The sequence below is a fragment of the Rhamphochromis longiceps genome, linkage group LG18 (assembly GCF_057381845.1).
Source record: "Rhamphochromis longiceps isolate RC_006_pf linkage group LG18, R_longiceps_female_GT1.1, whole genome shotgun sequence".
Taxonomy (NCBI): domain Eukaryota; kingdom Metazoa; phylum Chordata; class Actinopteri; order Cichliformes; family Cichlidae; genus Rhamphochromis; species Rhamphochromis longiceps.
Window position 1 is genome coordinate 4095297 of NC_140574.1, and position 12971 is coordinate 4108267.

The following is a 12971-nucleotide window of genomic DNA, read 5'->3' on the forward strand; positions in this document are numbered from 1 at the left end:
GAAGCAGGTTCCGGCTGTTTAAAGTGAAGGCAAAACAAAACACACCCAAAACCCAAACAGTGTTCGAGCTTTCCGGCTATTCTCTGCTGTTATTGCTTTGTGATGAATGAGGCCTTTGGGGGGCTGAACTTATTTCCTCAGTTCATCAGTCTGTAGGGGGCTGCGCTTGAGTCAAAAGCAGGTTGTTTGTGCCTTTTTTTCACTAATTCATCAATGGAGGTAAAGTAAATGTTACCGGGACCTGAGAGTCCAGTTGCTCTTATGTTTCTCTGAACATGTTAACATGGAGGATGGGGACTGTGTATCCTACTGGTTATGGTTACCTCCACAGTTTAACTGGCCGTCTTACATTTTTCTTTACATATAAAAAAACGTTTTTTTCTCTTTACCCAGTTTCTTGTCTGTGTTGCTAATGACAGAATCTAAAAATGATCGCTTCAATCATCTAAACAGGAAACCAAGAAAATATTTAGCATAATGGATTATTCTTACTTTTCATGAAGATAAATTTCTGTCACTTAACATATTGATTAATTGAGGAGTTGTGGCAGTGTTTATAGTAAAAATATTAAGTGAATTAATAAGAAATTAGAATAAGAGTCAGAAAATGAGGATGATGTTAATTTTCCAGGTAGTGTCAGTTTATTCATTCATGACCTTCCAATAAGCCACTAATTAAAGACTTTAGCTGAACACCAACTGTGTTTGTCCTGCTCCTCTGCAGGCCGTGGACTCTCGAGACTCCATGGCCATGGCACTTTATTCTCAGTGTTTCAACTGGATCATTCGCAAACTCAACACCCGCATCAAGGGCAAAGAAGACTTCAAGTCAGTCAGCATCCTGGACATCTTTGGATTTGAGAACTTTGAGGTATGTTTAGTAAAATTCCCCCTTAAAATGTCAATATAATGACCAAGTATTATGTGGTCCAAAGGGTTAACTCAGGAAAGACCCACGGGTGAGCAGGCTGTGAGTCCACTGTGACATGAGAATGTAATATTCCCTCTGGGACAAATACGTTTATTAAATGTAACTGAGTTCAATTAAATTTCAATCGCTTGTTCAAGCACATTCGAATAAACTTTCCCCTCCCCAAGAATTTTAATCATACTTTGTTTTTAATCAAGAAATCAGTAAATAACCCTCAGGGATTCCTCGTTTTCCAGTTCATTAAGTCTTCGTCTTTGTTTTCTGTGTCTGATAACCGCCTGATTTTCCCACAGGTCAACCGCTTTGAGCAGTTCAACATCAACTATGCAAATGAGAAGCTTCAGGAATATTTTAACAAGCACATTTTCTCCCTGGAGCAACTTGAATACAATAAGTAGGTGGAGGTTGTTTGTTCGTGATGCATCGATTTGTTTTGCACCAAAAGTCTGTGATCTAGTGTTACTTTGCTGTTTGTTAATGCTGCTTTCAAAAGAAGACAACTGTAAAGTTTTCAGGCCGTCCAGGTCAACTCTTTGATAGTTATGTTACCTTTTCATACATTAATTAATATTAATGTATCACATTAATATTTTAGACTTTATTTTAACATTATCAAATTAAACAAAAGATCGACACATATTACAGAACAGATTTTGAGACCAGAAAAGTAGAAGGTACTCCTAAAGATTTTATTTAGTTAGTGTTACAGCAGGAGGTGCATGCAAGGAAGTCTTAAATGAAAATTGGTGAAAAGAAAAGAATCCACATATTATTAATGTCGTTTTTGCTAATTGTGAAACGCTGCCACTTTCAGCCAAGTATTTGTTACTATTATAAACCCACAAAAATGGAACTGAATCATTATCTCATGCTGAAAACTTAATGGAAGCTAGTAGGGGAAATGCTTACCACAGAAACATGGTTTAGCCTACATCTCCACAGAGCTTTGTTTATTCTGGTCTATCTCAGAATATATTAGAAGTTTGTTCATTGAATGCAATGTCATTCAAACATGGGAGATGTATGTGCAATAAAGCTTTTTTTTTCTGATTGTGAAGCTAACTTTACTTTTTTCTGCTAAGCTAGGAGAGCAAACAAAACTAAATGTGTTACACAAAGAAAGTTTAATAATTAAAAAATAAAATTAAAAAGGGAATATGTAGGATTAAGTAAGCTAGCAGTTACAAATGCTGAAGGTATTTTTATTTGATATAGCTGGTTGAGATAGATATATTTCTTATAGCATTTGTTTTGGTTGCTGATGACTCTTTATTAGTTGCTAGCTAATGTTTTTCAAAAGATGTTTTGAATATCAGGAAATTGTGAAGTCATGTTATGTGTGAAATAAGATTAAAGTTTATAGGCCTTTAATATGACATAAGCTCGTTCTTAACGCTGGGTTAAACAGTGCTTTGCATCAGCTAAGCTATCACAGAAAATCTTTGCAGTTTGTACGCTGCCAAATAATTTACATATACTGAACAAAATGTTTTCATATCCACTCATTTTAAAGAAAAGTAGGTTGATGGGATCAATAGGTTGAGGGAAATCAGCATAATCGCCCAGCACCTCCATTTATCCATGGTTTGTCTCTGTTCATGTTTGTCTTGAGGGTTTGTTTTATTGGGAGTAACCCAGAGTAGCAGTGAACCGTGATGCTCCTTTAAAAAAGAACAAAGATTTGTCCTAAAGAAAAATCTTGTCTTATGAACTAAAACACTAAGTTTGATTGCCACCAATCTGTGCTTTGTGCTATAAATGCATAGCATCTCTATGAGAAGAAGTCAGGGATGAAAACATGCTGGTGCAGGTGGCAAAGACTAGAATGACGCATAAAACCAGATGTACTTTCATCCCTGCCTTTAAATGTGTCCGTTATTAATTCGCTCTACTAAATCCTTTTGTTTGTTTTTCCTGCTGCGTCTTGCAGAGAAGGCCTGGTTTGGGTTGACATCGACTGGATGGATAATGGAGAATGTTTGGATTTGATTGAGAAGGTATGCAGATGATTCAAGATTTGTGAAGTGGCAGTCGAATACTGTTGTGTCAGTGATTAAAAGAAGTGTTTCTACGATCCATGCAAACAAATATTTCCAAAAAGTGCAGTTGCAGGTAGTATTAGTTATTGGTTTGACCTCATTGAGACAGCGGTTATATTGCTTGCGTGGTGGTTATATTAATAGTGGTAGACTGATACTATTTTACAAAAGCAAGAAAAAAAGCAGTGATGAGATCAGAGTAGACAAGACTTGAACAAAAAGAGCACAAAGGTGGTGAGTGTAGAGACATTTAAGATGATGATGATGATATAAATCATGGTGATGACTGCTGATAGTAATTAAATCTGTGTTTCCATAGAAACTGGGTCTTCTGGCACTGATGAATGAGGAGAGTCACTTCCCCAAAGCCACAGACGACACCTTGCTGGAGAAACTCCACAGCCAGCACTCAGTATGTCGCGCTTGACTTTGATTCACTTTGGCAGCTGGAGCTTCTCCTTTTAACTGTTGGAAAACAGTTCAGTCCCACACGTGCATCTACTTCCCTCTTTCTTTCTTTTTTTTTTTTACATTGCTTTAAAAATATAAGGTCTATAAAAGTGGTCCCACCTGTCCTTAGTCTTAAAAAGTTTGCTGTTTTCATTTTCACTTGTGAGGAATCTTAGTTTTTTAAATGCATGCTTTAATACTTTAATACTACTAATACCTAGTTGGCACTACAGTTAATTAATAAACACAGACTCCTTTATGGTGGGGTGAAACCCAATTTTAAATATTCGTCAGACTTCTGCGATAATGTTCAAATGAATTTCGATCAGTGCCTCAAATTTCACACAACTTCACATCTACTTTCTCCGTTTCCATCTGATAAATAACTGGTAAACTGGGAACTTCACAGTGTGTCACGTTACATGCTGTGGTGCAGCTTCACGTCTAATGTTGCTGAGAGGATATCGATCGCTTCCAGCAAACAGCGCTGCTCATTTCTTGGTGTTTGGCTGTGGAGCAAGCAGCTTGATTTGATTTGACTTAACATTGATGTCATTGCAAGTAGTAAAGAGGAGTAATACTTTGAGTGAGTGGGAGCTCTTTTTTTAATGTTGCTAAATAATTTCTTGGCTGTGCTTTTAGTGCAGCTTTACAGCCTTGTTATAGAGGATTCAGAGCCAGTAAATGACTCTTAGATATATTAAAACCAGAGAGAAGAGTGTTAAGTGGAGACTCAAACAGCAACGGTGGGACTTGATTTGTAATTTTTAGCATTAGGAACAAATATTTCCCTCAGTTTTCTGCAGGTATGACCTCAGATACCATAAAGCATGTTTTCTCCTGCAGAAAAACCCTTTCTATGTGAAGCCACGTGTTGCTGTGCACTACTTTGGAGTCAAACACTATGCAGGAGAGGTGAGACCATAATATCTGTTTCTGTTTACTGTTTTTATTGTTGTGTTTTTGTGGTTTTAATGGAGCAGCAGATTGATTTAAAGTGAAGCCCCAAAGCAAATCACGTGTCCAGGTGCTATTCGGCTTTTTATTTGCTCCAGTGAAAGCCTCTCTCTGACGCACTGTGGTGGCTTGGCACAGGTGGTGTATGACGTGAGGGGGATGCTGGAGAAGAACAGAGACACCTTCAGAGACGACATCCTGAACATGCTGAGGGAGAGCAGGTAGGCGTGTGGCCCTGCTTTGCATTTTTGCGTTTCTATTGTTGGACCACACATTTATTTAAATGAAATTAAAATAAATTAAATTATTAAATTATATTTCAAAAGGAAATGGGCATACTGATCTCATATTTGTTTAAGTTTTCACAAAAATTTAGACTCAAAAGCATTTTCCTAACCTTTCTACAGCTAAGCTCAATAATGGTTTAAGCTGCACAGCGCCTCTAAGTGGCCTCTCTCGTTTCCTTCAGTTAAATTTTTTTTTCACACCAATAATCAAAAACTGAAAACTAGAAATTGGACAAAAATGTGATTTTTCAAATTGATTGATCAGAACTGACTTTTATTTAACCTTCACTTTGTTGGGGCTGGCACTGTAAGTATTAACTAGGGTGACCAGATCCCAGCCAGCTAAATGTGGGGCAAACACCGTTTGTGTGGGAGAAAGTGAGACATGTCAACAATGCAGAGACTGAATGTCTGAGTTTATTTCACTGTTATATCAGCTTCTGTATTTAGAGATTAAATGACATTTCTGAGCCACATCTGACACGTTTAGCAGATATCATATTTCCCCCTGTGTGAAATTGAAAAATAACTCTAGCAAAAAAGGCAAAAACTTTATTTCTCAGAATAAACAGCGGCTTCATTTCCCATCACATTCAACAAAATCTGTAAAGCTAGAGACTTTTTGTGATTTGTTTTTGTCCCTGATGTGTATCGCATCAGACAGGCTGACCTTCCTGAATAAAAACCCTTCCTTTCATATATACTGGGAAAAAGCTAAACTTTAGAAAAGCACTTGTTCTGCAGAACCACTTAAAATGTGGGACGGAGGCGAAGCTATAAAAATGCTATTCAGTCCCACATAAAGAGGGTCATCAATAGTATTAAATTAGACTTTTACATAACAACACTATTGTCAGTTTATTTCATTTTTGCATTTGCACTGCAAATTCCACATCACACTATTTGCTTCTATTTGTCAGGTTGGACTTTGTCTACGATCTGTTTGAACACGTCCTGAGCCGGAACAAACAGGACACTCTGAAGAGCAGCATCAAACACAGACGGCCCACAGTCAGCACCCAGTTTAAGGTAAGTCGCAAATAAAAAGTGTGTTTACTTTAAAGTCTTCCTGAATTGTTCTCTAGCAGTGCTGAATGCTGCAGCTGATTGATCTGTTTTTGGGAAAGTTGCACAGGTGTGTAGAAACCACCAAAAGCTATTTATTAGCAGCAGTGGGAGTTTTGCTACAGGGGCACAAATCTTAGTAAGAGAGGCAGTAAAAGAAAGAGTGATAATAGGAAGAATTGCATTAGGAGCAACAGCAGAAACATTTGTTAACTAATACCTATTAAATAATGTGCAGTTGTTGTGGTAGCAGCAGCGACTACTTTGAAAGTAATAGAGAGTGCTTGAGTAAAGTAGTTTTTCCAGATAAAGCAAAAACATGTGACTTGGAGAAATAATGGTTGCGATAGTAATTAAAAGAAGGAGACGCTATGATAATAAATCAATTTAAAAGTAGGGTCATTTTTGCATAGAATCCTATACAAAGATTTATTTTGCAGCCAAGGAGTCTCCCCCTGCTGGCCATTAGAAAGAATACATGTTTGAGGTACTTTCTCATAGGCTTCTCTTTACAGACCAGGAAATTGCAGTCTGTGGTTATTACAGCAATAAGAGTTTGAGCTGACATAGTAACAGAAACAGTGGTTGTAGCAGCAATGTTGTACAAGTTGTAATAATACTATAAGGACTGAATGAAATGTATAGAGAGTCGTTATCTCCGAGTGCTTCTGTTGGATGTCACGGTAGCTTCTGCACATGTTCACACACCTTTAGTACTGGACCTGTTGTAAATGTTTGTAAAGATTACAAGTTAAAAAAAGGTCAAAGTGACATAAATTTCATCATCAGACGGCAAACGCAGGGCTTCGTCCTGTATTCGTGTACCCTGCTGGTTGTGGAGCTCACTCAGTAAGGGTACCAACTGTGCCTGCATCCTCAAAGCAGGCTGGAAAATAGTGGAGCAGGAGCATCTCTGTCTATAGTGTGTGACGCTCTCTGTGCTCAGACGGCTGTAATAGTGGCAGTAACTAAAGTGTTTACACCCATTTATTTTCTTACAGGACTCTTTGCACTCCTTGATGGCCACGCTCAGCACTTCCAACCCATATTTTATCCGGTGCATCAAACCAAATACACACAAGGTGAGTGCTCACGAACACACACAGCTTTGCCTTGAGCACACATTCTAGATGTTGGGCCGTGGGGAAGTCTGTGTGGGACTGTCATTTAATAATCAAACAATCCTCCCCCACCAACGAACTGCAGACAGGAATGAACAGTGTATGGCCCTTCTGGTGACCTTTCACCTCCAGTTGCTTAGCAACAGGCAGGAGAAGTGGAAAATGCAGGGTTAATGTACACAAATGATATACTGGGACTAGTGGGACTAAGTATCTCTGCCAACTAAGGATCAACCAAATCTACTGCATATTGTTTTTAATAATGTTAAATGAGTGATTTCAGTTGTTCATATGAAATATTTTCAAATTCTTTGCATGGTTGTGTTTGGCTTTTGGTTTCTTTGATTTAAGGATTGGAGGAAATAGAAAACAACACAATAGAAAATACAATAGCCCATGTGAGCAAAAACAAAGAGGGTTGAGAAAAATAGAGTCAGCATCAGCATGGCATGTGTTACCATTAGGGACCCTGGGAATGTTAGCCTACAGGAACGGTTTGCAGACCATGAATCCAAACTCTCCATTATGCTCTGAGCTGACCATCACCAGGTTGATGCACCTTACCTAAGTTACAACTTGCTGGCTGACAACCAAGAAGCCGTCTTGGATGTAAAAAATGTGAATATGAATTCATATAAGTCTGTTTTCATTTCCCAGCTTGAAGCATATATTTCTGTGATCTTGTGTTTATTTTATTAAAACAGATTTTTTGGTGATTTCCCATCATCTGACTTCCACTAAAATTGTGCATCCTTATAAAAGCCAATTAGCCAAAATAATCAAGGCTAGCTTAGAGTCTGAATAGAAACATATGTAGCAAAAATAACTTCTAAAACACATTTTTTTCAAACATATTTACTCATTTGGTTTTGTAAATGGATCAAAGAGCTGAAGAAGAAACAGGGAACTATTTGGTTTGTGTAGAACTACTTAACCTGTGTTTTCCAGCAGCTGTCTCGATGGATTTTATTTTACATCGTCAGCTTTTTTGTTTTTTTTGTTTTTTGTGTGCACAGTGAGAGTTAATTATGAGCCACAACAAAGGTATAATGTATTTTTATACAGTTTTGGTTCAGAGCTTGTAACTACATGGTTCTAAAACAGTGTAGTTATGTAATATTAAATGATCGGCTTGCTTTAAAATACGAATCAGTCAAAATGACCCAGTATAGTCGTAGATACTTGCTCAGTGCAGCAGAGAAGCTCTCAGCTTTTCAGAAGCAGAGCTGAGCTGAAGCTGGAACCTGAAAATGGAGCATGACATTGGATTGTCGTTTTGTTTGCTTGGTTGTCAGTTTTCTCACACATACTCTCAGCAGCTGCCTCTTTTATTCTGTCTTTTTGCGGCGTATTTATTTCTAGCTCATACCTGCTGCATGTTTATCTGCAGGCTGTGGTTTATAGAAAATGGTTTAAAATTGGCCAAATTTCCCAGGGTGCTCGTGTATTGATGGATATCATCAATATCTGTCTGGATGCCTCGCTGCCTCGTTAACGTCACTGCAAATGTTGAATGTGTCAAGCTGAATTTGAAATACTCTCATTGATTGTTGATGCCAGTGATCATTTGCTGCCCGAGAATTTCCCTCTGCTACTCGACTGTCTGGCAGACGTTAATTGTTATGTTAATTAACATTATTTCTCTAACCACAAGGTCACCAGTGATGCTCAGAGGTCATAAGCATTTGAAACTGTTTTTAGTTCATTTATGAGGAAAGTGTAACATTTTACAGTATTATATAGAATGTGTTTAATTTAATAGGGATTCTTTATACTACCAGTGCTCTTATTCACAGATATCTCTAAATATCGCTTTGACTATTAGTCTAAAAAAAACAAAAACGTCCTTAAATATAGAAAGTATCTGCTTCTCAGCCACACTTTGTCTTTCTTTCATCATTATCTTACAATGGCTTTTAAAAGAAAATGGAAAAAAATAGAAGTAGAAAAAAGTCTGAGAGTAAGACTTTCACAGAGTTGAAAGGTCAGGAAGCCATTAAAAGATGGTCGAGGTATGATTGGATTTTTACTGAAAAAGAAGAAAAGACTTTCAGGGAAGTTGAAAATCTGTGGGAAGTTGCATCAACACACACATACACATTCTCCCTGTTTTCTGAAGTGGGTCCTGTTTCATTGCTGACAAATCCAACTGATATCAGTTCTGAGATTTATGGCACAGCTGTGGTATTTAAAGTGACACTATTCGCTTTATGTTGCTGAGCCTTTATTTCTCTGCTGGGAAGCTGTGGCGAAGTTGGACGTGGATACTCGGAGGTTTGTGACGCAGATGTGGTGCATCTGCACCGTCACCGTGAACATTTCTGTGTATGAAAGTGCCTCTGTCGTTTCTGGAAGTCGTCTGATTCACACACACACAGTGGGCGCTTCTGTGTGTGTGTGTGTGTGTGTGTGTGTGTGTGTGTGTGTGTGTGTGTGTGTGTGTGTGTGTGTGTGTGTTCAAAGAGAGTTTGTCTGTTCTTTGTGCATCAGCAGTACATATGAGATGGTTGCTGCCATGAGAGTTAAGATGCATTTTTATATTTTTCCTTGGAAAACTGTAGTGAGTGTAACTGGAATAAAACCTATAATCTATAAACTAAATAAAAATGTTTTCTTTTTTATTTAATCTTTACTTAATGTAATCTGAGATATTTGAGATTTTTAAACCAGGAAGTAAAAAGCTAATCACACCCCTTCATTCAGTAGTTTGTTGAACCACCTGAAGCAGCGTTATGACTTTTATCAGTCTCTCACATCCCTGTGGAGTAATTTTGGCCCACTCTTCTTCTGTGCTTTCATTCATGCACAGCTCAGGTTGCACCACAGTATTTCACTCAGGTTGAGTCTGTGCTGTGACTGATCTCTATGAGAGTTTGTGCTGATACGTAGGGTTTGGTTTTCACCAAACGTGCCACTGTGCATAATGGAAGGGCGAACATCTTCACCTTGGTCTCATCTGTCTGAAGGAAATTGTTCCAGAGGTTTTATGGTATGTTCACCTCTATCTTTGCACACTAAGCTTGCAGAGTCTGACCTTGGGATGAATTTGCTCAGAAGATCGTGGAAACTAATGGAAGCAGTAACGTTGTACTTTTTTGACTGTATATTGAGAGACATTATATTTGTTATAGAAAACAGCAGGACAAAATTGTAGCATAGAGTGAAAAACCCACCAATTTAAGACCATACTGTTAAACAAATGAACAAATCACAGATCTCTTTGTTGCTTATACCAAAAAACACACTACACGATGTTCTCATGAAAAGCTTTTAAGGTTATATTATACACAAAGATGCAGCGGTAAGAAGCACAGACGGAGTATCTTGACTGTCCGCTGGGAGCCCAGCTGGACAGCCGGCGTGTTTTTATGAGGCGAAACACGAACGTCTGGACTCCTCTTCTGATCGAATGTTAAACAAGGCTGGGTGATGACTCCTGAGTGGAGCTTAATGTAGTGGGGAAACGAGTTGGAGAGAGGATCAGCCGCTCCCCAGGGGGATACAGGGGTCAGAGCACCACGGCACGTGGCCCCTAAAAAGCCCTCGAGAGGCGTCCCTGTCATCTGCCGTTTGACTCAGAGCAGGTGTCAGAGGGCGGTGGGGGAGAGGTGGAGGGATGCAGTGAGTGTGTTCATATGAGCAGCGGTAAAAGTCTCAAACATCTGAAAGTGAAAACCTCATTCTACAAAAAAGCAATTAAATAATAAATTGCTCTTGCTGCAAGACATTCCCTCCCTGTTTCAACATTTAGGACTTTCAGGAAGATTTTCAGGAACTTCCTATAAGTCTAGCTGTAAACTAAGAGCTTTTTTGGCTGCAGTGATGTAATGGTTTGTTGAATAGACCTGCATGGTCAATGGGACTCCTGCAGATGGTGAGTGGAGTCTGTGGAAATATCAATATATAGACTGAATGCATAATGGAAGGGACCGTTGGCTCTGAATACAACGAGGAGCGATATCAGCATATAAAATGCATTTGCATATGCTGGACATTTTCAAATAGACATAATCTTAAGGTTCTTTAACACTTGGTGCTCTGTGTTTGAGTCCAACAGCCAGTATGTTAAATGGAAACACTGGCACCGTGCCACCACAGACTGGTCCAGAGCAGGCGCAGCACGCAGATCTACAAGTTATCTATAGTAAAATGAGGAAGTGTGACCCCAATGAAGATATGGTGTCAACATTACTTCCCTTTTTCAAACAGAAATTGTAACATTTGCATCTCTGCATGAACCGTTTGAAGACTTTGTCAGTGTTGCTGGTGAACTGACAGACTAGCAACTGTGAAAACTTAATTTAATTGGATGAATGCAAAGCAACAAATCTTCAATTCAGTTTGCAGCAAAACACAACATCACCCTGTGTTAAAGCCTGAAACGTGGACACAGAATTTTATTTAAAAGTGCAATGCAGTCACACGCAGCAGAGCTAACATATAAAACTGTTTTGTTTTCCCTGAATACACCAGACCAGCCACTATTTTTGGTGGGTGGGGTCCTTTTTGTGACACCCTCACTGCCTATTAGATGACAGAAGGATTTCTGTTGGATAAAAGGATCGTGTTCAGATTCCAGCTTTCACAGACATATTCCATTTTTTGTCTGTGAGCTGCATCACCTCAAATTCATAAAAAGCTGTCACCCTCATCATCCTCACTCATCAAATGCAGTCGACCGTTACCACAGCATCCCCGCCCCTCTCTGCAGCCAGCTTTATAGTATCTGTGTGTCTGCACTCTCTGTGACAGTGACAGTAATAACAGTTGAAGCTGATCACAATCTATTGATTTTAGTTCTTGTTTTCATCAAGCCTGACCTGTATTGACTGCACATCGCGTGTTTCTTTGACAAATTTCACTCCACACACTCCTGTATGTGTACGTGTATATTGAACATCTTGTAATTACTGGTAGTAATCAGTTTAAACCACAGACTGTGGCCTTTAATGTTTCCATTCTGTAGAAAAATGGGTATCCCAAAAAAAAAGGTGTTAATCCTCTGTATTTTCATAAAGACATGCACTGGATGAACACACCGCCACTCTGTTTCCTGTTTGTCATCTCATTAATTGGGCTTGAAGGCTTAAAGACCCCAAGTTCACAGAAAAGCCTGCAAGTCTTTGCGCTGTGAGTACGTGATGATTATTATTATAATTAATGTTTGAGGGCAAAGCAGTAATACGGTTTGGTTTGGTTAATGGAGGGATAATGAAGAGAAAAAAGCTTGTCTTTTTGCTATGTTTCCATTTATGCCAGAGGAAAACATTGTTACTCCTAGATTTGGAGTTACAGAATGTGTGCAGGCATCTAATGAGCTTTACTGAAGTGGCAACTTCTGGGTCTGAAAAATTAAGGTAATTAAAAAACTGAACCATTCCAGCTTAAAAGAAATGCATAAACACCTGAAGGAACATTTATCATGGTTTGTTACAATGTTACAGTGTGGATTGTGTGACGAGAGGAGCAGAAATTAGAAACACACCATGATTAGATGTGAAGTTTATCATAATTGAAACACTGCAGTGCCTTTGGGTCGTACCAAGGATCCAGTCTGAGGCAGCATCTCAGTGCTGAGCGGACACAAAAGTCACCACCATGTTTGAAAGTAAACAGCCTGCTCTCTCTCCCTCACTCTCTCCCCTTCACACACACACACACACACACACACACACACACACACACACACACACACACACACACACACTCCGTCAGGCCCGACAAGTGGCCCGCACAAATTAGCCTCAGCAGGAGATGCATCACCATGGCAACCGTGGCCCTCCCTCTCTCCACTCACACAGAAAAAAAGGGGGGAGTGGAGTTGTGGGGATTGAAAGCCTTTGTTAGAGTCTGTGTTGGCAGAGTGTGCATGTGTGTGTCTGAGGAGAGAGACGGGGAGACGGACAGCAGCTTTGGGAAGTTTTCTGTCAATTGTCTTTAATCTGAAAAACCCTGAAAGATCGTGGCGTGGAGGAGCTACGATGCAAGGTGAGACCCTGATGCAGGCTTTGAATGGGAAGTGGTGCGTTCAAGTACTTGCTTGTTGCATGGGGATTAAATGTCAAGCGGTGGGTTTTAGTGCTGTGGTATGAGGGGCGATGCATTGGTGTGTGTGTGGCTA

General features: G+C 39.3%; 1 protein-coding gene across 1 annotated transcript in view; it reads left to right on the plus strand.

Annotated features, from left to right (window-relative positions):
• myo10 (myosin X) overlaps positions 1-12971 on the plus strand; it is a 128765-nt gene that overhangs the window by 89071 nt on the left and 26723 nt on the right. The window contains exons 12-19 of the mRNA XM_085388128.1: positions 725-871; positions 1225-1325; positions 2862-2928; positions 3290-3382; positions 4267-4335; positions 4516-4598; positions 5585-5693; positions 6731-6811. Coding sequence (XP_085244254.1) covers positions 725-871; positions 1225-1325; positions 2862-2928; positions 3290-3382; positions 4267-4335; positions 4516-4598; positions 5585-5693; positions 6731-6811 — 750 coding nt within the window. The remainder of the gene's footprint in view (positions 1-724; positions 872-1224; positions 1326-2861; positions 2929-3289; positions 3383-4266; positions 4336-4515; positions 4599-5584; positions 5694-6730; positions 6812-12971) is intronic.